Source organism: Scyliorhinus torazame, chromosome 5 (genome assembly GCF_047496885.1).
Source record: "Scyliorhinus torazame isolate Kashiwa2021f chromosome 5, sScyTor2.1, whole genome shotgun sequence".
NCBI classification, from domain to species: domain Eukaryota; kingdom Metazoa; phylum Chordata; class Chondrichthyes; order Carcharhiniformes; family Scyliorhinidae; genus Scyliorhinus; species Scyliorhinus torazame.
Genome location: NC_092711.1, coordinates 215,354,746 through 215,379,700, shown reverse-complemented (window position 1 = coordinate 215,379,700; position 24,955 = coordinate 215,354,746). Strand labels below are relative to the sequence as shown.

General features: G+C 46.1%; 1 protein-coding gene across 9 annotated transcripts in view; it reads right to left on the bottom strand.

Moving 5' to 3' along the window:
• The window catches only part of hdx (highly divergent homeobox), a 233,682-nt gene that overhangs the window by 86,773 nt on the left and 121,954 nt on the right, over positions 1 to 24,955 (bottom strand). For all 9 annotated transcript variants that reach the window (XM_072505124.1, XM_072505118.1, XM_072505115.1 and 6 more), the window contains one exon: positions 18,510 to 18,563. In XM_072505124.1, the coding sequence (XP_072361225.1) occupies positions 18,510 to 18,563 (54 nt within the window). The remainder of the gene's footprint in view (positions 1 to 18,509; positions 18,564 to 24,955) is intronic.

Below are 24,955 nucleotides of genomic sequence, written 5' to 3'. Positions count from 1 at the left end.
CCTCCACCACCAACCTTTCCAACCCCCCACCTACCCTTCTACAACCAGACGCCACCGCTGGTGGGGCATCATGCAAGCCACCCCCAGGAGCCCAAACAGCAGGGCATCTTGCTAACATGTCTGCATTTCAGTCCTTTTGGAATTCAACCAGGAATTGATGCCAGCATCCTAGCCAGGGCAGCCCTGGAGGATACACTCAGACTGTACAAGCAGGGGCTGCTTGGGGAGGACCTTGCAGCAGCGGAGCCTACCCCAGAGAAACGGGAGCCAGCCAGTGAGGATGGACAGCCAGCCACCCAATAGGTCGAGGAAGAGATGGAAAGGTAGGAAGTTGGCTCTGCATTACGTCGAGCGTGTACTGGCAGCGCCTGTCATTCGATAGCCTGCCATACTGGGCGTGCCGACGAAGACACCAGCCAAGCAGAGGTACCATACAGCATATCTGTCAGATCATGGCGCACCTGGAACCGCGGGGAAGGATACCCGACCTTAGTGGCTGTGTAGGTGATGTCGCCCTGAACTTTACACCACGAAGTCCTTTCAGGTGCCGAGTGGGGACCTGTCGGGGGCGACAGGTTTCGCAAATTTTTGTGCACAGGTGTATCCGTGCCGTCATGGAGACCCTGTATGCCCGCTCGGCACAATCTATCAATTTCACGATGGACCGGGCCCACCAGGATGCCAGGGCAGCAGGATTTACCGGTATCCTGGTTCAGGGTTCCTGGTTCAGGGACGCAGATCGATGGGATGCATGGCCCCCTACGAGCATCGGTGCATGAGAGGCCGGTCTTCACAAAGCGAAAAGGGTTGCACTATGAATGTGCAGCTGGAGTGCGACCTCAAGATGCACATTATGCACGTCTGCAACAGGCAGTCTGCACAACGCCTTCATCCGAGCAACCCTGACAGTTCCCGACACATAGGAGGCACAGTCTTGGGTGAGGGGTTGGCTCCTGGGCGACACGGTTATCCGCTGCCATCATGTCTGATGCCACTTACCCAAGGGCCATAGACCAACGCAGAGACCCGCAACAACGACGCCCATTTCGCAACCAGGGCGTGATCGAGCAGTGCAGCGGCTTCCTGAAGATGCTGGGGGGGTTGGGCTCAAGTATAGCGCTGGGAGAGTCTCCCTCATTGTGGTGGCCTGCAGTGTCCTTCACAACATCGCGCCGCAGAGGGGTGACATACTGGATGATGTGGAGGATAAACCGCCTTGTCCGATGAGGAGGATGTGGGGGCGGCTTGGGCCGGTCGCACAACGTGTGCGCCAGCAAGGCGCGTGCACGTGATGCTCTAATCAACACCAGGCTCGCCGGCTAGGGGCCTGGCCGGCGGCACAAACTCCGCATCCCACCATCAAAAAACCCTCTACTCCCTACAGACCCCCCTCTCCCCCCACCACCACCACCACAATTCACTCCGTGATTCGTACCTGCCTCACTAAGGAGTGCAGGCCCTGAGTTGGCAGTAACAGTGGGCCTGGTCCCTGGGATGGAGAATGATGATGTCCTGCTCCGTGATGAGCTCCAGTGCTCCGCATCGTTTGACAATGTCTGACTCCTGTCCGCGGTAGCACTTTCCATCTAGGTTGTCCCTGCATGCAAGCTGACCTTTCCATCCCACTGAACCCTTGAGGCGGCAGAGGTGTGGAGGTTTGGGGTGGAGATGGATCGGGCTGGGGCCAGGAACTGGGGTGGAAAGTGTTGGCTGAACTGTGGGCCCTGTCATGTGGCCAACTCCATGGCAACGCATCTTCCCCTCTCTCCCCACTCCCTTGCAACCCCTCTGCAGCCAGCCCAGCCCAGCATATCCCTCACATCATTCTGGCAGGGCACTAAGGCAGATTGAAATGTTTGAGCATATGTGTTCATTATGAAAAGGTGAACATTTTTGTACCAGTCTGTGCCCTACCCCTAACACTCTCCTATGTGCTGCACAATTGCCAACTTAACTGGTGTCTAACTTTCTGTCTACATCTGCTCAAACGCAGTGGTCTGAAATATTTTTGTTTCAATGCCAGAAGTATAGAAGGTAAGGCAGATGAACTTAGAGCACTGATTAGTACTTGAAACTATGTTGTTGTGGCTATCACAGAAACGTGGTTAAAGGAAGGGCAAGATAGGCAGCTGAACGTTGGAGAATATAGCTCCACCTGATGTACCGCTGCACTTGTGTGGTGTGCACCAGATTGTGCCCCACAAGCCTCTTCACTAAAATTGCCCAACTGATGTGAATGTCTCTGCGATGGTGGAGGCAGCTGTGACGGAAAATCGGTGACTTCCCTGGACTGGTGCTCCGGGATGTCATGGGCTTGCATCGCTGGTATTGTCGTGGGATTGTGGCCGGGGGCAAGGGACTCCAGAAGGGCCCGCGTCGTCACCAGGTGATCCTGCAAAATATTATTATGTAAGAGGCTAATTGTGCTTTATCATTCAATGTTATATTTCTGCTCAGGGCTTCAGCTGTTGATTTCAGTTCTTGCTGTATCCTCCGAAACAAAATCAAGAGGTTTGTCTTCAAATGCCTTTGAGGTTTGCCAGTACCTCTCTGCATATAACACACACGGGCTTTGCATTCTGAGTTGCACTGGCACAATTAACAAAGCCATACCTCAAGAAATCATCTTCATACTGCTTTGTTACTGGTTTAATTTTTTGATTTATTGGCCTTTTGGAGGCCCTGGAGCTCTGTACTGCTTTGGACTCTCCTCAGCAGCTCTCTCCAGCAGATTCAGTTGTGAGATCCTGGCCTGTTTATGTTTCTGATTTTCTCTTCCTTATAACAAAATGACTCATCTTCAGCTCTTCACAGTCCTGTTACCTTGCTTCCTCACAGCTAGTTAAGGGAAGAATCTCTCCTCCGTGATTTCATGCCAAAAGCACAGATGTACAGGGCACATGATTTCAGTGTACGTGGGAGGCGCGTGACCTGCTCTCAGCCGCCGCTTTTGGCCAGGAGACTGCAACGTTCCATTTAAAAGCCGGTCATGGATGCCATTCTCAGTTGCGTCTGACATTCTTAACTTAAATCTGATCACGGTCGTTGGGCGCTTCTCCCACGATCACTGCGACCCATCACTCTGCGACCCTCCCGACATCCTCCTGTGGGTTGAAACCCGCAGTTTGAAACTAGAAACTGCACTAGAAACACCTAGATTTCTCTGTAATTCACTCACATGCAGTCGCTATCCATTTAGATAATAATCTGCCTTTTGATTCACGAATGTATGAAGTCACACTTCGGCACATTAAACTCTGTTTACCAGATTTTCACCCAGTCACTCAATCTATCCGTTGCAGAATCACAATATCCTCATCACAATATGTCTGTCCACCTACTTTCTTATCATTGGCAAATTTGGAAATGTTTACATTCTGTTCCTTCCGCCAGGGGCGGAAGTAAACAGTGAACAATTGCGGGCCAAGAACTGATCCCTATGGTACTCCATGAGTTACATCTTTCCAACTCTCTGTTTTCTATGTGGTAGCCAGTTTTCAATCTATGCTAACACACTTCCCCCAATTTCATGGGCTTTTACTTTATGCACTAGCCTCTTAACCAGTACCTTGTCAAATGCCTTTTGGAAATCTAAATACACTACATCTACACATTTCCCTCTCTCTACTTTCCCTGTTACATCCTTAAAGAATTTGAGCAAATTTGTCAAACATGCTTTACCTTTCATAAAATGCTGACTAGGTTTGATTATATTCAGCTTTCCTAAATGATTAGCTACTTCCTCTTTGATTATTGACTCCAGCGTCTTGCTGGATGTTAAACTAACTGGGTTATAGTTACCTGCTTTCTACCTTTCTCCCTTTTTGAACAAGGGAGTCACATTGGCTTCCAATATTCTAGTATCCTCCCAGAATTTAGCGAATTATGAAAGATTTCAACCAATGGGTCCATTATCTCTCCAGCTACTTCTATTAAAACTCTAGCGTGTAGTTCATCGGGTCCTGGTAATCTGTCTGCCCCTCAAGTTTCTCTGGCCCGTGTGATTGGGATTCTTGTAAGTTCTACCATGTTATTTGAAATCAGCCCATCTAATATCTTATTTGCAATGTCTTTCACGGTGAAGACTGATGCAAAAAATGTATTTAGTATACCCACCATTTCTTTGTTTGCTGTTATTAACTCATCAACCTCATTGGGTAGAGGTCCTACATTTACCTTAGCTGCCTGCTTCCTATTAATGTATCCATAGAAACTCTTACAGTTTGTTTTTATACTGCATGCAAGTTTTCTCTCAAAATTCATTCTCTCCCTTCTTATGAGCTTTTTAGTCTTTTGCTGCTGGATCCTAAAAACTTTCCAGTCCTCTTGTCTCCCACTATCCCTGGTCACTTTGTACATCCCGTTTTTCAATTTAACATTATCCTTGACGTCCTTTGTTCACCATGGAATCCTTTTGTTAACATGGAATCCCTCCTATTGATTGGGATAAACTCCTGTTAAGCATTATGGACCAGCTGTTTGCATTTGTCTTTTCTCCTCCCACTTGAATGGCTCTCTGAACCATGGTGCCATGGTCAGTTTGCTCATGTTCCCTACAATCCCCTCTCTCTCATCCACACAAGGAGCAATAATCTCGTACCTTTTGGACAGGGAAAAGGGCTGATGCTCCTGTAGTGCTATCCCTTAAATTCCTCACTTGCACTCACTCCCTCCGTTTGACAGGGTTGCGTCGCTGTCTGTGCGAAGTCCCGACTTGGTGACTTGGACATTTTGAATTCTCCCTCAAGTGTACCCGAACAGGTGCCAGTGTGTGGCGATTAGGGCATTTTCACAGTAACTTCATTGCAGTGTTAATGTAAGCCTACTTGTGACACTAATAAAGATTATTATTATTAAATAATTTAAGGCAGTTAATCTAAAGGGTGTGACTGAATCCTGAAACACAGCGTCCAGGTAACTCTTCCCCCTCCCTTATATGTCGCAATGTCTGAAGCTCAGAATCTAGCTCACTCACTCTGAGCTGAAGTTCCTCGATCAACCAACATTTCTACAGTCATGGTCGCTAATAACCACTATGGGGTCCACCAGCTCCCACATGTTGCAGTTACAACACATCGGCAGGCCCTGCATGCCTATCTTTAATAATGGAGAGGGCAACAACTCTCAGCAAGTTCAGGAGTAAGAACAGCATTGTCGAGTATTGTAGTGCTTCTAAAATAGTGAATCAGCTCAAGGTAAGATAGGGAAGCTGGGTGGATGCAGGGGTTAGGACAGAGACTTTCCGTAGAATCCCTAGAGTGTAGAAGGCAGCCATTTGGCCCAGCAAGTCTACACTGACCCTCTGAAAGAGCACCCTACCTAGGCCCAGTCCTCCCCTCTATCCCTATAATCCCACCTAACCTGCACATCTTTGGACACTAAGGACAATTTTACCATGGTCAGTCCACCTAACCTGCACATCTTTGGACTATGGGAGGAAACCGGAGCACCCGGAGAAAATCCATGCAAAAATGGGGAAAATACAGACCGTCACCCAGGGCTGGAATTGAGCCCGGGTCTCTGGTGCTGTGAGGCAGCAATGCTAGCCATTGTACCACCATGCCACTCTCCGTTAATGCTCTCTACTAATGCTGAGGCAGTAAGGGAAGGAGGAACAACACACAAGGCCCGAGTCAGAAGAGCAAAGATCAGATCAGTAATATATGACTGAAAAAGGTTTGGAGTCAAGGTAAAGCAATGCCATGGAGAAATATGTAAATAACATGGGTGTTGAGATCTTGGGAACAAAAGCAGTTGAAATCCATTCAGACGCATAAAAACATTTCTTGACACTATTTAGAAGGAAAGAGCAATTTTTTTGTTTTTTGTATATCCCATTTATTGAGGTGTGGCACTTATTTCCCTACAGATTTGAGAATTACACTTGCTGTTTGTTTCAGGGAAACATAATACAGTCCCTTACTAGTGGGAAGCACGGTAGCATTGTGGATAGCACAATTGCTTCACAGCTCCAGGGTCCCAGGTTCGATTCTGGCTTGGGTCACTGTCTGTGCGGAGTCTGCACATCCTCCCCGTGTGTGCGTGGGTTTCCTCCGGGTTCTCTGGTTTCCTCCCACAGTCCAAAGATGTGCAGGTTAGGTGGATTGGCCATGATAAATTGCCCTTAGTGTCCAAAATTGCCCTTAGTGTTGGGTGGGGTTACTGGGTTATGGGGATAGGGTGGAGGTGTTGACCTTGCGTAGGGTGCTCTTTCCAAGAGCCGGTGCAGACTCGATGGGCCGAATGGCCTCCTTCTGCACTGTAAATTCTATGATAATGAAGGGAAGCCAGCAGGCCTGGATAAGCTGTATACTACAACAGTTTTGGTTAAGTGGAAATTTATATAGGATGAAGCTCAGGACAGTGGTGAGGGCATTGGGTGGACAAAAAAAAAAATCAAAGAAAAAGACCATTTGATCCATTTTGTCAGTGTCAGCTCTTTGAAAGTGGTATCTCATTTGAAAGAAGTATCCTATTAGTCACCCACTCGTTTTTCTTTTACCCTTTGTTATAGCACTGCAAATGTTTCATTTTCAAGTACATATTCAATTCAGTTTTGAAAGTTACTATTGAAGCTGCTTCCATCACATTTGAAAACAGTACACTGCAGATACACTATACCTTAACCTCGGGGTATATGAAGGCATAGAATCTGGAAAAAGCTAAACTCCCAGCAAAACATATCAGAAGAAAGGGTTTTTGCAAAATTTGGAACAGGCCTCTAATTTCTGAAATTAACAGTACAAATCCTGAACATTTGCTGGAGATTTCAAAACCAGGTTTGCAATAAACAGAACACGACAAAACTTTCAGAGCTGAAGAACAGAAAAACACAAGTGCATACATTGGCTGAAACGATGGAATGGAAAACCAGAAACTACCACACAAATAAAAACAAAAGGGAGAGACTCGACATCAAAGGGATTTAGGTGTCAAGATAAAAATCACAAGATAGTGCAGAGATACAAAAAGTAAACAGAAAGGCTTTCAAAATGTTGGTCTTTATCTAAAGGTGCTGGAATACAGAAGTATGGGGCGGTCATCCAGTTCCAGGCCGACCTTGACGAGGTTCTGTGGGACACGTCCCACTCTCAGGTGGGCATGGCTGAGGGGCTGCAGACCATGTCCCAGTCAAGCATCGTCAAGGACATCAACACAATGGTGCGGACTATGGGAGCCGCAAGGGCTGGCAGAGCCAAATGATGCTGGGGCAGCTGGGGCTTGAACCAGGTGCCCCTCCACCCCAAGGCCCTATGGGCATCGACTGGAGCTGAGTGCCAACCCAGATCCGTCCCATGGAATGGCGACGTTGGCCACCAGCTCTCACGAGTTGCACCGCTCTGATGAGGCCAGCACACGACACAGTGCGGCACGGCAGTGTACGTGCTGCCGACAAGTGAGCTGGGGCCCTCCGGCTCCAGAGCCTCCAGAGAACGCCCACCAGGGAAATTCAAGGTCACGGGACGAGGTAGGCAGCTGGCAGCCTCCACCTCAAATGTGCATCCTGGGGAATCACCTGGACGTAGTGGTAAATGTATGAGGGCCAGGCATGTTGAGGATCACGGAGGGCACTGGGAGTGGGGTATTGTACAAGCCATTAAAACCTTTTTGCACAAGCATTATAGTGCTTCTGTCACTTTCTTTCCGAATTGGGTTGACCTCCGGATACTTTGCCCTTCTCTCCAGGAAATACAGCCACCACACCCCACCTTCCCATGGCGCTCACTCACTCTCCGACCGTGGATACATCCCCGTAGCGGTGCCCCATCCCCTGGGTGTTCGGATATTGCCTGTGTGGTATTGCCTCCCACAGTGTTCAAGCAGTGTCTAGGCATCAGAGTGAGATTGGGATGCGAGGCTACATGGCCACTCACCCAAGGGAATCCATTTGGCATCGGAGAGTTGCGATAGATGGGGAATAGCAAGGTGGTGTGAGGGCTAAAGGACTGTTCTTAGTTTCTCTCTCATTATTACAACTGAGCTGAAGTCCCAGAGCAGCAAAGCAGGCCTTTGAAACAGCCTGCCTTGGTACCTGGCAAACTCTGTGGCTCCTTCAGAGGATGGCAGGCCCACTCCCCGGAATGAAAATTCCACCTTTTCCCTCTACCCTCAACTCCCCTCCCCTACCGATGGGCGACACGGTAGCACAGTGGTTAGTACGGTTGCTTCACAGCTCCAGGGTCCAAGGTTCGATTCACGGCTTGGGTCACTGGCTGTGCAGAGTCTGCACATTCTCCCAGTGTCTGTGTGGGTTTCCTCCGGCTGCTGCGGCTTCCTCCCACATTCCAAAGATGTGCAGGTTTGGTGGATTGGCCATGCTAAATTGCCCTTAGTGTCCAAAAAGGTTAGGTGGGTTACTGGGTTATGGGGCTAGGGTGGAGGTGTGGGATGCTGTTTCCAAGGGTCGGTGCAGACTCGATGGGCCGAATGGCCTCTTCTGCACTGTAAATTCTATGTCTACTGTGGGAAATTTCCCAACTCTCACTACCTGCCTCGAGAATGACATTTCAGCCTACTGAGCTCAGATATTACAAAATACTGTTGAACAGAAAGTGTATTGAGTAGTATTCATGATTAACCTATTCTCGTATTTCTAAAACTTGTGAAAGAAAACCATTCATTGCAAAGAAACTGCACTTTTTATTGCAATAAATATCACTTTAAAACTGGCATGTGCTAAAAATCTTCACTTGCACAATCTGCCTTGGAACAGGCAAATTGATTTCCAAAAATGTAAATTCATTTTTTTGCTATTGGAAAGAAGTTGCAATAAATTAAGAACAAACCCAAACTTTTGTAAAACACCATCTATCAGACTGATTTATACTCGGTGACACCAGGATGTTACAGCAACTCAAGGAGCTTCATCCACCCATGTAAAACAACCTAGATTTCTGGAAAATTGTAGGCGCCAATTGCTTATTAATGACATGCTTGTATTTAGTTATCCGAATGTCTGAAGTTGCTGGAGATGTTTCACAAATAGTGAGCTTTTACCTATGACAGCCAAAACTGAATTCTGAAGGCTGTCAGGCTGCACTTCATATATATTTGACTGTTTGATTTACAAAACAGGGAAAAATACAAATCGGAAAAAATATGGAAATTCAGAAACTTCTTTTTTATCTTTTGATGTGCTTATCTTCTATCCTTCTTGCTACATTTTCATCATCATTTAGAATCCAGGCCCTAGTACAGTTGTTTTTATTTTCCCACTTCTTAGACAGCATTGTGTTGGGGATACAATTTTAAACATAGCTGTTAAAGAATGCCTCTGTTAATTTAATTGGGATTTGGGGTTATTATATACAGAACCTGCATAATATGGGATTTCTCATCCTTATTTTTCTGAATGAACCAAATCAGGGTAGCTCTGGAACGAGATTGGTCTCAGTTAATACAGCAACGGGATCGGTTTAGTTTCTGTAAACTCACTCAGATGAGTCACAGTGCACTGGTTCTGGAATCTCAAGGGCTAAAGGAATATTACAATCAGACATTCAAAATTCTTGGGACTTCCAAACTTTTTAATCGTATCGCTGATTATGCTTAGCATGAAGTAACACAGGCATGTCAGAAATGCATCAAATTAGATTATTGCTATATTTTGAACATCGACATTCAAATCCCTCTTATAAAAAAAACTATTAATGTGAAGAAAGCAGAATAAAACTTCTTGTTCATCTTTTTGTAGATCACTTGGCTATATTTACTTCACTTACAACTGACCAATTCACTCTGCTCAGAAGAGTCGAGAGTTACTGCTTCTTTGATAGGTGCTTCAGGATGTGGGTAAACCAGGCATGCATCAGATTAAATGCCTGTGAAGATATATCGGAGTGAAACAGCATTTTTAGAGCAATCGTCAACTCTGCTAATGAGAGAAATATTTTACCCATATGCGTGCAAGTGTTATCTTGCATTCACAAACTTTCACATCAATCTTCATTGTTACAAGAAAAAACCCACCTTGGACAGGAATTAATAAATTGATAAACAACAAATTTAAGAAAAGTAGGCCACAAGGCATACTTGAGGTTTTTAAAACCCTCAAACTGAAGAATTTTCTTCATTATTTTTATAAAATCACCTGTTTATCTGCTCATTGACATTGACCACATATTTTTAAAGGGCATCATTTAGACACGAGAGACCAGAAATCTGTCTTATCCCATTTTCAGGTATCAAATTAGCACTGCAGCCCAAGTGGAAGTTTAATAATAATAATAATAATAATCTTTATTGTTACAATACAGTCACTGTGAAAAGCCCCTAGTCGCCATATTTCGGCGCCTGTTCGAGTACACAGAGGGAGAATTCAGAATGTCCAATTCACCGAACAGCACATCTTTCGGGACTTGTGGGAAGAAACCGGAGCACCCGGAGGAAACCCGCGCAGATACGGGGAGACCGTGCAGACTCCACACAGCCAGTGAGCCAAGCCAGCAATCGAACCTGGGACCCTGGAGCTGTGAAGCTACCCTGTGCACTGTTCACTGTGCTACCCTGCTGCCCAACACAGATTTGAAATTGGGCCTCATTTCAATAATTTAGGTGAGCTGTCGGTGCAAGTAGTTTTGTGCCACACGCCTTGACAGCAGTGAACTTCAGGTTAGGTCCCAGAGGTATAAGACAATGAGAGCTGGCCAAACAGGTCTGTAACAGCCCTATCCGGGAGCGGGAGAGAGAGAGAGAGAGAGCCGGAGCGCAGCGAGTGCAGCTTGGGATTCAGGTAGGTGTTTAAACTTGCCCCCAGGTTCCAGCGGCCTTCATTTTCGGGAGCGGGAGAGAGAGCCAGAGTGCAGCGAGTGCAGCTTAGGATTCAGGTAGGTGTTTAAACTTGCCCCCAGGTTCCAGCGGCCTTCATTTCTGGGAGCGGGAGAGAGAGAGAGAGAGAGAGCCGGAGCGCAGCTTGTGATTCAGGTAGGTGTTTAAACTTACACCCAGGTTCCAGCGGCCTTCATTTTCGGGAGCGGGAGAGAGAGCCGGAGCGTAGCAAGTGCAGCTTGGGATTCAGGTAGGTGTTTAAACTTGCCCCCAGGTTCCAGCGGCCTTCATTTCCGGGAGCGGGAGAGAGAGAGGGAGACTGAGTGCAGCTTGGGAATCAGGTAGGTGCTTAATTGTTTGAATTTTACCTCTATGTAAGTTGGGCGGTTGCTAAACCCGAGATACTACACTTGTAGCGTCTCCCACCCTTCCACCTCCTCTAACCTAAGGGGGTGAGTGAATATCAGGTAAGCTCTCTCTTTTTTTTTTCTTTTATCCGCAAGTTATAGCTTCAGATTTTTGGCGGGCGCAGTGGCCAGGGGTTTGTCGGGAAGGTAAGTTTACCCTTTAAAAACTTACCTTGCAGGAGAAGCGGCCTTTAGATTTTCGGCGGGAGCAGTGGCCAGGGGTCTGTCAGGGAGGTAAGTAGCTGGGAGAAATTTAACTCTTCGTGGGTTGGTAAGTATTGTGATTGGCAAGTAAAATCCTTATTCCTTTCACTTATTCATTACTTGATATTATATTTGTAATCAGTTAAGGTAAAGTGTAAAAATGGCAGGAGATCCCAGACCCGTGTTATGCTCCTCGTGCTCAATGTGGGAGTTCAGGGACGTGGCCGATGCCCCTGACTCCTTCATGTGCAGGAAGTGTGTCCAGCTGCAGCTCCTGTTAGACCACATGACAGCTCTGGAGCTGCGGATGGACTCACTTTGGAGCATCCGCGATGCTGAGGAGGTCATGGATAGCACGTTCAGTGAGTTGGTCACACCGCAGATTAGGATTGGTGAGAGAGACAGGGAATGGGTGACCAATAGGCAGAGAAAGAACAGGAAGGCAGTGCAGGTGTCCCCTGCGGTCATCTCCCACCAAAACAGGTATACCGTTTTGAATACGGTTAGGGGAGATGACTCACCAGGGGAAGGCAGTAGTAGCCAGGCTCATGGCACCGTGGCTGGCTCTGCACAGAAGGGCGGGAAAAAGACTGACAGGGCTATAGTCATAAGGGATTCAATCGTAAGGGGAGTAAACTGGCGTTTCTGTGGTCAAAAACGAGACTCCCGAATGGTATGTTGCCTCCCGGGTGCACGGGTCAGGGATGTCTCAGATCAGCTGCAGAACATACTGAAGGGGGAGGGTGAACAGACAGTTGTCGTGGTGCATATAGGCACCAACGATATAGGTAAAAAATGGGATGAAGTCCTACAATCAGAATTTAGGGAGTTAGGAGACAAGTTAAAAAGTAGGACCTCAAAGGTAGTAATCTCAGGATTGCTACCAGTGCCACGAGACAGTCAGAGTAGAAATTCAAGAATAGTCAGAATGAATACGTGGCTTGAGAGATGGTGCAGGAGGGAGGGGTTCAGATTTTTGGGAACGCGGTTCTGGGGGCGTGGGACCATTACAAATCAGTTGGTCTACACCTGGGCAGGACTGGAAACAATGTCCTAGGGGGTGCTTTTGCTAACACTGTTGGGGAGGTTTTAAACTAATGTGGCAGGGGGATGGGAACCAGATTAGGAAGTTAGAGGTCAGTAAAGAGGCAGCAACTAAAGCCAGCAAGGTACTAGATAATAAACTCAATGTGATGAAGGGGAAGAGTAGACAGGGAAGAGATGAAGAACGCAAAGGGACAGGTGGTCGGAGGTGCATATGTTTCAATGCGAGAAGTGTAGCAGGTAAGGCAGATGAACTTAGGGCTTGGATTAGTACCTGGGAATATGATGTTATTGGTATTACGGAGACTTGGTTGAGGGAAGGGCAAGACTGGCAACTAAATATCCCAGGGTATAGATGCTTCAGGAGGGAGAGAGAGTGAGGTAAAAGGGGTGGAGGAGTTGCATTACTGGTCAGAGATGATATCACAGCTATGATTAAGGAGGGCACGATGGAGGATTCGAGCACTGAGGCAATATGGGTAGAGCTAAGAAATAGGAAGGGTGCACTAACATTGTTTACTACAGGCCTCCCAAAAGAGAGCGTGAAGTAGAGGTACAAATATGTAGACAGATTATAGAAAAATGTAGGAGCAATAGGGTGGTCGTGATGGGAGATTTTAACTTCCCCAACATTGAATGGGACTCATGTAGTGTTGGAGGCGTAGATGGAGCAGAATTTGTAAGGAGCATCCAGGAGAGTTTTTTTAGAGCAGTATGTAAATAGTCCAACTCGGGAAGGGGCCATACTAGACCTGGTATTGGGGAATGATCCCGGCCAGGTGGTTAAAGTTTCAGTCGGTGATTACTTTGGGAATAGCGATCACAATTCCGTAAATTTTAGAATACTCATGGACAAAGACGAGAGTGGTCCTAAAGAAAGATTGCTAAATTGGGGAAAGGCCAAGTATAACAAAATTCGGCAATAGCTAGGGAATGTGGATTGGGAGCAGCTCTTTAAGGGTAAATCCCCATTTGAAATGTGGGAGTCTTTTAAGGAAAGGTTGATTAGAGTGCAGGACAGACATGTCCCTGTGAAAATGAGGGATAGAAATGGCAAGATTAGGGAACCATGGATGACGGGTGGAATTGTGAGACTAGCTAAGATGAAAAAGGAAGTATACATAAGATCTAGGCGACTTAAATCTGATGAAGCTTTGGAGGAATATGGGGAAAGTAGGACAAATCTCAAACGCGCAATAAAGAGGGCTAAAATGAAAATGAAAATGAAAAATTGTTTATCGTCACAAGTAGGCTTCAATGAAGTTACTGTGAAAAACCCCTAGTCGCCACATTCCGGCGCTTGTTCGGGGAGGCTGTTACGGGAATTGAACCGTGCTGCTGGCCTGGTCTGCTTTCAAAGCCAGCGATTTAGCCCTGTGCTAAACAGCCCCTAAAAGGGGTCATGAAATATCTTTGGCTAACAGGGTTAAGGAAAATCCCAAAGCCTTTTATTCGTATATAAGGAGCAAGAGGGTAACTAGAGAAAGAATTGGCCCACTCAAAGACAAAAGAGGGAATTTATGCGTGGAGTCAGAGGAAATGGGTGAGATTCTTAATGAGTACTTTGCATCGGTATTCACCAAGGAGAGGGACATGACGGATGTTGAGGCTACGGATGGATGTTTAAATACTCTAGGTCAAGTCGGCATAAGGAAGGGGGAAGTTTTGGGGATTCTAAAAGGCATTAAGGTGGACAAGTCCCCAGGTCCGGATGGGATCTATCCCAGATTACTGAGGGAAGCAATAGCTGGGGCCTTAATAGATATCTTTGCAGCATCCTTGAGCACGGGTGAGGTCCCGGAGGACTGGAGAATTGCTAATGTTGTCCCTTTGTTTGAGAAGGGTAGCAGGGATAATCCAGGGAATTATAGACCTGTGAGCTTGACGTCAGTGGTAGGCAAACTGCTGGAGAAGATACGGAGGGATAGGATCTATTCATATTTGGAAGAAAATAGACTTATCAGTGATAGGCAGCATGGTTTTGTGCAGGGAAGGTCATGTCTTACAAACCTAATAGAATTCTTCGAAGAAGTGACAACGTTAATTGATGATGGAAGGGCTGTAGATGTCATATACATGGACTTCAGTAAGGCTTTTGATAAAGTTTCCCATGGCAGGTTGATGGAATAAGTGAAGTCAATATGGGGTTCAGGGTGTACTAGCTAGATGGATAAAGAACTGGCTGGGCAACAGGAGACAGAGAGTAGTGGTGGAAGGGAGTGTCTCAAAATGGAGAAAGGTGACTAGTGGTGTTCCACAGGGATCCGTGCTCGGACCACTGTTGTTTGTGATATACATACATGATCTGGACGAAGGTATAGGTGGTCTGATTAGCAAGTTTGCAGATGATACTAAGATTGGCAGAGTTGCAGATAGCGAGGAGGACTGTCAGAGAATACAGCAAAATATAAATAGATTGGAGAGTTGGGCAGAGAAATGGCAGATGGAGTTCAATCCAGGCAAATGCGAGGTGATGCATTTTGGAAGATCTAATTCAAGAGCGGACTAGTCGGTCAATGGAAGAGTCCTGGGGAAAATTGATGTACAGAGAGATCTGGGAGTTCAGCTCCATTGTACCCTGAAGGTGGCAACTCAGGTCGATAGAGTGGTCAAGAAGGCATACAGCATGCTTGCCTTCATCGGACGTGGTATTGAGTACAAGAGTCGGCAGGTCATGTTACAGTTGTATAGGACTTTGGTTAGGCCACATTTGGAATACAGCGTGCAGTTCTGGTCGCCACATTACCAGAAAGATGTGGATGCTTTAGAGAGGGTGCAGAGGAGGTTCACCAGGATGTTGCCTGGTATGGAGGGTGCTAGCTATGAAGAAAGGTTGAGTAGATTAGGATTGTTTTTGTTGGAAAGACGGAGGTTGAGGGGGGACCTGATTGAGGTCTACAGAATTATGAGAGGTATGGACAGGGTGGATAGCAACAAGCTTTTTCCCCCAAGAGTGGGGGTGTCAATTACAAGGGGTCACAATTTCAAGGTGAGAGGGGGAAAGTTTAAGGGAGATGTGCGCGTAATGTTTTATACGCAAAGGGTGGTGGGTGCCTGGAACGCTTTGCCAGCGGAGGTGGTAGAGGCGGGCACAATAGCATCATTTAAGATGCATCTAGACAGATATATGAATGGGCGGGGAACAGAGGGAAGTAGATCCTTGGAAAATAGGTGACAGGTTTAGATAAAAGGATCTGGATCGGTGCAGGCTGGGAGGGCCGAAGGGACTGTTCCTGTGCTGTAATTTTCTTTGTTCTTTGTTATCGCATGCTTGGAAATGCACTCCTGCATTTCCTGGCTCTAAAGAAAGTTACTGATCTTTCTGGGTGGCAGTCACTTGCAAGGCCACATCCACATCACAGTTACTGCAATTATTTACTTCTACCCACTAGTGTGAAATTAAGAGTAGCAGATCCATTTCATTTTTTGAAGAATCAATTCCCTATTCATCATTCCAAAACGTATGAGCCAATGTTGCTTGTTTCCATGTTACATCAACAGTGCACACCTGGGGCGTCATTCTCCGCCGGCGGGAGTCTCCGTTTTGCCGGCGCCCGGGGGTTTCCCGACGGCGTGGGGCTGCCCCACAATGGGAAACCCCATTGACCGGCCGGTGTAACGGAGCATCCCGCCGGCGGGTCGGGGCAGAAATGTGGCGGGGCGGGATGGAGAATTTCGCTCCTGGTTCCTGCTCCCACTCCCCCTTTTTAGGGGGTGGGGTGGGGAGGGGGAGGAAGAGGGTAGCAGTAATGCTGACCATGACAATATCACCGATTGTTGTAGAAATTCATCTGGTTCTAGGAAGGGAAGGTAATATGTTGTCCTTACCTGGTCTGGCCTACATGTGACTCCAGACCCACAGGTCTCTCAAGTGTTCTCTGAAATGACCTAGCCATGAACTCAGTTTAAGGACAATTAGGGATGGGCAACAAATGCTGGCTCTGCCGGAAATGCCCATATCCCATGAAAGAATAAAGAGGAAAAAAGTGCCAATGGCGCATTTGCAGTTCTCACCCCAGGTCACTAGGGCAGTTATAAAAAATAATGTGGCTAACAAAGAGCTATGAAACTAGAATTAAAGAATAGTATAGAAGACCAATCTTCTCCAGAGGTCAGCAGGCAGAATGCTAACAGAAAATGATTTCTATCCAAAGAGTAGAATTAGTAGAAGTTTCCTGTAGTTTCCTTGTAGTCACCATCTTTAGAAAGAGTCAACGGCGATGGAGCAAAACACTCAGCCTGTGATTTGATGGCTATTAAACATATTTTTGGCAGATGTTACAAATCAACACCTAGCAGTTTCTTCAATACATTTTTACATGCTTTGCGTTGCTTAAGCATTGATTCAACGAAACACCAGGTAAGAATCACATCCAGAAAAGAGCATCAAAATTTGTAACAGGCTAAAAGTCCTTGAAAATATTAGTAATTGGCTACACTTTCTTTAAGTAGGCTTAGCTGTTATTGTACGAGAAATAAAGTAAAGAAAGATGGAAAGACGTGCATTGATATAGCACCTTTCATGAACCCTAGACCTCTGTAACAGCCCTATCGCGTGCTTGGAAATGCACTCCTGCTCTTCCTGGCTCCAAAGAAAGTTACTGATCCTTCTGGGTGGCAGTCACTTGTAAGGCCACATCCGCATAACAGTTACAGCCAATGAAGTACTTTTTGAAGTGTAGTTGCTTTTATAATGTAGGAAGCATGGGAGCTAATTTGCTGTTTGTGGGAACAACCAGGAGATGTCTTTTAGTGATGTTGACTGATAGTTATTGGCCAGGATAACAGAGATATTTGCCCAATTGGATCTTATGTCCACTTGAGAAAGCAGACAGGATCCCAGTTTAACATCTCAACTGAAAGACAGTCCCCTCTCAGTACTTCATTATATTGCCAACCTCGATTTAAGTGTTCAAATTCATGGAGTGGGACTTAAATCCACACTCTGAAATGATAAGAGCTACCAACTGAACAATGGCTGACACAGAAAGTCGAATGTGAAAGCCCGAAAAAATAACATAGTTAATTGAATATTCCTGTATTCCTAGCATAGAGTTGGCCTCAGGACAGACTGGAAATCTGGTCTTAAGTGCTTTCACACAATCTCTGACTGACACTCCTAGGAAGCTGAGCTCTCTAATAAGAGAATAGGATCAGTGAATCGACTCTATGAAGTATAAATGTTTTCTGCTGTGTTAAAATTCACAGTTCTGCTGGCCAAGGGGTTCAAGTCAGATGGAGCAAAAATGGGTGGATAGAGTTAGAATACAGACAGCCATGATGATATTGAATGGCAAAATAGACTGGAAGGTGGAATGGCCTACTCAGTTCTACATTCCCCTTCAGAATACAATGAAATGCTAACATTTTGGCTTGCAGACAGAAATCATTATTTCACCCTTGCATTCCAAATTAAACAAAAATACTGGGTAACTCAAGATATGGTGGCGAATTACAACCATAGTACCTTAAGAGGTTTGAATTTCTGCAATGTTAAAGTTTAGTTCCACTTCTAAGTAACTTGCTGAATCGTGGTCATTCCAATATATTAAAAAAATAGATATTTGAAAAAAGCAATAAGAATGATCCCAGGTGTAAAAGGTGATGAGCTATGAAGAAAGATCAGAAAAGCTTAAATTCCTCTGGATTGAACATGTTTTTAAAGTGGGGAGGACTTCACTTAAGTGGATAAAATATTAAATGTTATAAATAAAATAAATCCAGAGTATTACTTCCGAGTAAGCCAGAGGATAGAGAAGGAAAGCAGAGAAACTTCCAAATACATCAGCAAGATCATCTTTACTAAGAGAGCAATAAATGTGTGAAAAGTACATCATGCAGACAATTTAGACAAAAATAATGGGATTTATCAAAGTACAGTTGGATACTTTGATGGGAGAGTTGTATTAGAGAGAGAAAAACTTCAATGGGCCAAGTGGGCTTTTCATGTGCCTCCATGTTCTCGGTCTATTTCTTTTCTCTATAAAGATAGGTGGAAACTGGCATAGGCTTTTGTGGAACAATAGTTTGCAATTGGTAAACAAATAGGATCTTAAAATTAATAGCAAGTGTGCATAATATACTTACTGTTCTTTTTCTTGAGGTTCCAGTTATACAAGGCAGTAGGACAGAGCCCGACACCTGAAGCAGAAAGTAACATTACTGTTGAAATTATGAACGGTTACACAGACCATTTATGTGAGTTTCTCCACAATCACCAGGTATCCTTTAGCCTCAGGTAATTCAAGCATCATTTCATGTTAAGCACTCGTACCAGATGACAACATTTTGAATATTTTACAATTTTAAGATTTCAGAGTTTAAGAAAAATCTTATCACAATGCATGGTGCACTGACTAAAATCCATGTTTGCTTAAGCCTGAATGTAGTTTCGAAGATGTTAATTTACAACTGACACACAGAGTTGGGGTCTTTTAACAGCTTGCTTTTTTAATGTTCAAGTAGTTCACTAAGGTGTGCAAAATAGATGAGCAGGCAAGCACTGCAGACAATTGTGCTAATATTCTTTCCGTCTTCCATTTTTTCTTGCAATTCAAATGGTAGCCAATTATCTTTTTGGTACGCATTTGGACAGGGACAACACAAGGCTGCTGTTTGCCTACCTTACTCTACTCAAGAACCTAAATTTGCATGGCAATTTATCTTGCATGGCCTTCTGTAAAACGGAGGAGATAAAATCTGACTCTATTTAATGGTGAACAGTAAAGTTAACTGTTTCTCTCTACGTTCCATTCACACAGCATTTTCAGCTTTTGTCATGATGGAGATGAACAGGATGAACAGTAATGTCTCAAACTGCAGTGTGAGTATGCAGTTTGTACCCCAAAGGGCAAAGCGAAAAAGGCTGAGAGAATGAGGCATAAGATGGTTCATCAATTTTTTGCCCCTGCTGTGAACCAGGTTAAACCACGTTTCTGGCTACAGGTGGCTAGGGAAACATTTCCAGAGCAGTGGAGGAAGCGCAAGGGTTTGAGACTAATTGGATAGCTCTTTCAAAGAGCCAGCGCAGGCACAATGGCCAAATAACCTCATTTTGTGCTACAAGATTTCACACAAGATGAATTGTTCATTATGTTCTTATGGATCAAAGCATTTTGTGTTCTTGTGACATCACAACGATACAATGCTAACAAACTTCCACCAAGACGAGGCTTTAGTAACGACAATATCATTCGACCCTTCGAAACCAAAACCATCTCCGGCATTAAAAGAAATTGTTCAAAGGATGGTGCAGCAATATGTTTGTTGTGTTATGTACTCTGGGATAACACAGGCCGCAACTCGATGCAGCATTGACTAAAAGATACTCCAGACTTTGAATTAAGTTCAATGTGATTTATTGAACCATTAGCACAGTTCTCTACAAGTTTGACTCTCCTAATCTTGCTATAATAACTCATTCTAACTAACCAGTCTGCTCTAAGCCACGTGGTGGGTGTGATGCTTCTGATCTGCCCCTGTCCTACTCTCTAAGTGATGCCTGTGGAAAGAGACAGAGCATGTATGCCATGTCCTTATATATGGGTTGTGTAATGCCCCCTTGTGGTAGTGTCACCTCTGGGTGTCTTGACTGCCCATTGGTCGTGTCCTATTCTGTGTGTTCATTAGCTGTATGTTTGCATTCATGACATCTCTGGTGCTCCCTCTAGTGGTTACTTAGTTGTAGTGTATATACATTAACCCCTTGTGTGTTTACAGTGATGCATATCACCACAATGCTGTACAGGTTAAACTGACAAAGATAGTCTTCCAGCATAACAACAACCCACTGTGCTCCATGTTCAGCAGCCTATGGATAGTAATAGGGATACTAGTTGTTTCAAAACATTTGGCATGTATTTGCAGCGGAGCTTTGTAAAACTGAAACAGAAGATTTCCTCTTTTCTGATCCTATTTGAACAACTTTAAAACAATAGAGCCTCTTGCATTAACTTACCAAACATTTTACACAATTTTTCTTCAGAGATTTGAACTTAACAAAACACAAAGTTCAACTGAAAATATAAACTCAGCAATGCAGTGCATGCAGGCTGCAAAGCGCCCTTGGTATTCTGAAGGCATTCAAACCGAGAAATCAAGATCTGAACATGAAGATATTTTCCTCATAGGCAGAAGTTCACATATCTCCTCAAGGGAGACTAAATGCTGACTGGGTGACCCCTTTGCAGAACACCTTTGCTGAGTCTGCAAGTGTGACCCCAACCTTCCTATTGCATGCCATTTCAACTCAGCATCTTGCTCTGATTCCCAGATGTCCGTCCTTGGCCTCCTGCAATGCTCCAGTGAAGCCTGGCTCAAGCTAGAGGAGCAGCATTTCATTTTTTGGATGGGCACATTGCAACCCTCGGGACTCAACATTGAGTTTGGCAACTTTCGATTGTGACCTTTCTCGTCCATCTTAAACCCCTTTATTAAAATATTCCATACATGTATTGCCTTAATGCAACCCACCACTCCCCCTCCCACACCAGGCCAGAAGTTGCTACTTTTTGTTGCAATCGCCCACAGCTCTCCAGTTCTGACGAAGAGCCAAAGGACTAAAATGTTAACTCTGGGCCTACTGGGAGGGCAACATTGCCGGTAGATGTCGCACCAGGTGGAAGGGCATCCAGGGGGGTCTCCCGTGCCATCAGATGCCCATGGGTGGTCAGGGATCGGGCAGGATGGCTCCCTGTCTAGTCCCCTGGAACATGGGTACCTTGGCACTGCCCAGCTGGCACTTTAGCACTGGCCCAGGTGGCACTACTAAGTAGCAAGAGCACTACCAAAATGGCAGTGCAAGGGTGCCCAGGATCAGGGCTCAAGGGGCGCCATGCCCATGAAAGGATGTGGAGGGGGAGTATTATGGGTGGAGGGGTGCAGAGCAGGTAAGAGGGGCCTCTGGGAGGTTGGGGATGGTGACAGGTGGCGGTCCTAAAAGGGGCCTGTAAGGGAGCCTGAAGAAGTGTGCCCAGTGACCATATAGCGGGGTGTTATCACTTGCTGGGGGTGTGGGGCAGTGCCCATATGTGCGGGAGGTGACACTGCCCATGGGTTGGGGGGTGGAGGGGTGGGGGGGGGGGGGGGGAAGGGGGAGGGGGGGGGAGGCAGGTGTGGGAGACCCACAAGCTCACTTAGAGATCAGGGCACCCGTTCAAACTGCAGCCCGATCTCGGAGTTCAGCTTCCCAGAGATGAAAATAATTCTAAATGTGGGCTATGCCAGTGAGAAACTCCCCAGGGCCCCCAAAAATTACCATGTCGTTAGATAGCGACGGGGAACTCACCGTCAGAGCTGGCGAGAAACTCCCAGCAAAAGCCTCCACAATTGACACTTAGAAACATTTCCGTCGGATCGCGCCTTCTCTTTTCTCTCCTTACTGATGCTGCCAGACCTGCTGAATTTTTCCAGCATCCTTGTTAAGTATCTACAGTCCACTAAGTTTTTTACCCCCTCATTGTGAAATCGTGCAGTATCATATATTTGAATGAAACAGCTAAAATAACTTGGGAAATAGAGAATTTAACACTCAAATGAAGCAGCTAACTTGGGTTATGCAACTTCACATTAAGAACAGAGTAGACCTATATGAGCTTTTCCCAAATCCACTGTAGTACTTCAACAGGAGAGATGCAATTGAATCACATTGTTTCTTCACAATCCTCAGGTGCAATACACCAAGTATGCAAAATAAAGTGCTTTGTTGGGCTTCAGGGTGGCGCAGTGGTTAGCACTGCTGCCTCATAGCACCGAGGACCGGGTTCGATCACGGCCCCGGTTTACTGCCTGTGTGGAGTTTGCACATTCTCCCAGTGTCTGTATGGGTGTCACCCCCACAACCCAAAGATATGCAGGGCAGGTGGATTGGCCGTGCCAAATTGCCCTTTAATTGAGAAAAAAATGAATTGGGTACTTTAAATTAAAAAATAAAATAAAATAAAATACTTTGTAGCCAAATGCAACTCACTGTGGATGAACACTTTTATCTCCATCAATTTTTTTGGAAATATTGCTCAAAGAGTAAAAATGAGGAGCGAATTTTAAGCATGGGCATTCTGCCGATGCAAAGGAAAAAAGTGGTGTGATACACAACACTATTTCCGGTTTCCTCCCACAGTCCAAAGATGTGCAGGTTCGGTGGATTGGCCATGATAAATTGCCCTCAGTGTCCAAAAAGGATAGGTGGGGTTACTGGGTTACGGGGATAGGGTGGCGGCGTGGGCTTGAATGGGGTGCTCTTTCCAAGGGCCGGTGCAGACTCACTGGGCCGAATGGCCTCCTTCTGCACTGTAAATTCTATGATTCTATGGTTTAATCCCAGCACCTTCATAATCCTTCGCAATACAAACTGGTGCGGTGCCTGGTTATTTTGGATTACCTACTGAAACTCCACGGCCAGGTGAGGAAAGATTGAAGGGTCCCCTTCTTTTCCCTCTACTTGCTTGATTGCAACAGATTTTAAAAAAGGATATCTTTGTCAATTTAGTGTGCACATTTAACTATCGATATGCTGTGACCATAAAAGAACCAGTCGGACAATGATCCGCGGTTTCTCAAAGAGGGGGTTAGATTTATCATCTTGAAACCGACCTGGGTAAAGTAATAAAATACCCTCCAGCTTCCACAAGTACAGACACACCCAAGTTAACACACACCGTTGCAGGTTAGAGTAGGGGAACATGAATCTGGCCAAATTATAGTCCGTACTAAATAAAAGAAGTTCACAGTTTGCAGCTAGAAATATCTCCTTGCTGCAGGCCGAATCCGGTTGTTTTGCTTTCAGTGCAGAGGCAGCTAAAAGCTGTAGCTGAACGTTCTGTCTTCCTGGAGACACTGCTATGGAGTTGAATTCTTTGTCTGGAATCTCTGTTTACTACAGAATGGAGACTCAAGTACAATTAGTAATCAGCTTGTTAGAGAGAGTGAGAGAAAGAGACAGAGGCTTCACTTAGCTCAATTGCTAGTTCGTTCTGCAAAGAAATCCATTTGCTGAAACCACACAAAAATAACTTGGCTGGTTACGTGATCTCTCTCCAAATGCGAGTAATTCCAGCATTATTGTAGATTCCAATAATAATTCGATCAGTTTGTCTGGACAGCTAACTTAAAAATCAAGGTATTTTGACCAAGCAATTAACCTTTGAATATTGTGAAGTGATTTCCATAAATATTTTGTCAATAGGGCAGGAATGAAGGTCTTTCACAGTTTGCAGAAGTGGGGTGGGGCTGTTGCCTCATTGCCCTTGATGAGTTTTGAAATTTGCCATCTCTTCTCCATAGGATTGGAACAGGAGAGATATAGTTAAATAGTTTCCCTGTCTTGTTGTGGGTTGGAATCAATTTACGTGCGGGTGGCATGGTAGTAGGTAGCACTGTTGCTTCACAGCTCCAGATTCAATTCCCAGCTTGGATCACTGTCTGTGCAGAGTCTGCACGTTTATCCCTGTGTCTGCGTGTGTTTCCTCCGGGTGCTCCGGTTTCCTCCCACAAGTTCCGAAAGACATGCTGTTAGGTAATTTGGACATCCTGAATTCTCCCTCTGTGTACCCAAACAGGGGCCGGAATGTGGTAACTAGGAGCTTTTCACAGTAACTTCATTGCAATGTTGATGTAAGCCTACTTGTGACAATAAAGATTATTTTTTTAAAAGTTCAGTCCGTTTCAAAGACTAGGGGCAGGATTCTCCGACCCCCCGCCGGTTCGGAGAATCGCTGGGGGCTGGCGTGAATCCCACCCCTGCCGGTGGCCGAATTCTCCGGCACCGGATATTCGGCGGGGGTGGGAATCGCGCCGCGCCGGTTGGTGGGCCCCCCCCGGCGATTCTCCGGCCCACGATGGGCTGAAGTCCCGCTGCTGGAATGCCTGTCCGGCCGTTGAGAATCAAACCACCTCTCTTACCGGCGGGACAAAGCGGCGCGGGTGGGCTCCGGGGTCCTTGGGGAGGTGCGGGGCGATCTGGCCCCGGGGTGTACCCCCACGGTGGCCTGGCCCGCGATCGGGGCCCACCGATCCGCAGGCGGGCCTGTGCCGTGGGGGCACTCTTTTCCTTCCGCCTTCGCCATGGTCTCCACTATGGCGGAGGCAGAAGAGACCCCCCTCCACTGCGCATGCGCGGGGATGCCATGAGCGGCTGCTAACGCTCCCGCGCATGCGCCGCACGGCAAAGTCAGTTTTGCGCCAGCTGGCGGGGCACCAAAGGCTTTTCCCGCCATCTGGCAGGGCGTAAATCAGTCCGGTGCGGGCCTAGCCCCTCAAGGTTAGGGCTCGGCCCCTCAAGGTGCGGAGGATTCCGCACCTTTGGGGCAGCGCGATGACGGACTGATTCGCGCCATTTTTGGCGCCGGTCGGCGGACATCGCGCCTATTGCAGAGAATCCCGCCCTAGATGTCTCATTAAAACTCCAGTTCCTGACATCTTTCCCTTAAATACAAAAATCCTGGAAGATATTCTGGCCTCCAGCCCAAATTAGAACAAAGGTCCACAACTTTCATCGGTCTTGATTGTCGTGTCACCTTTGGGTCTTTTTGCATGCC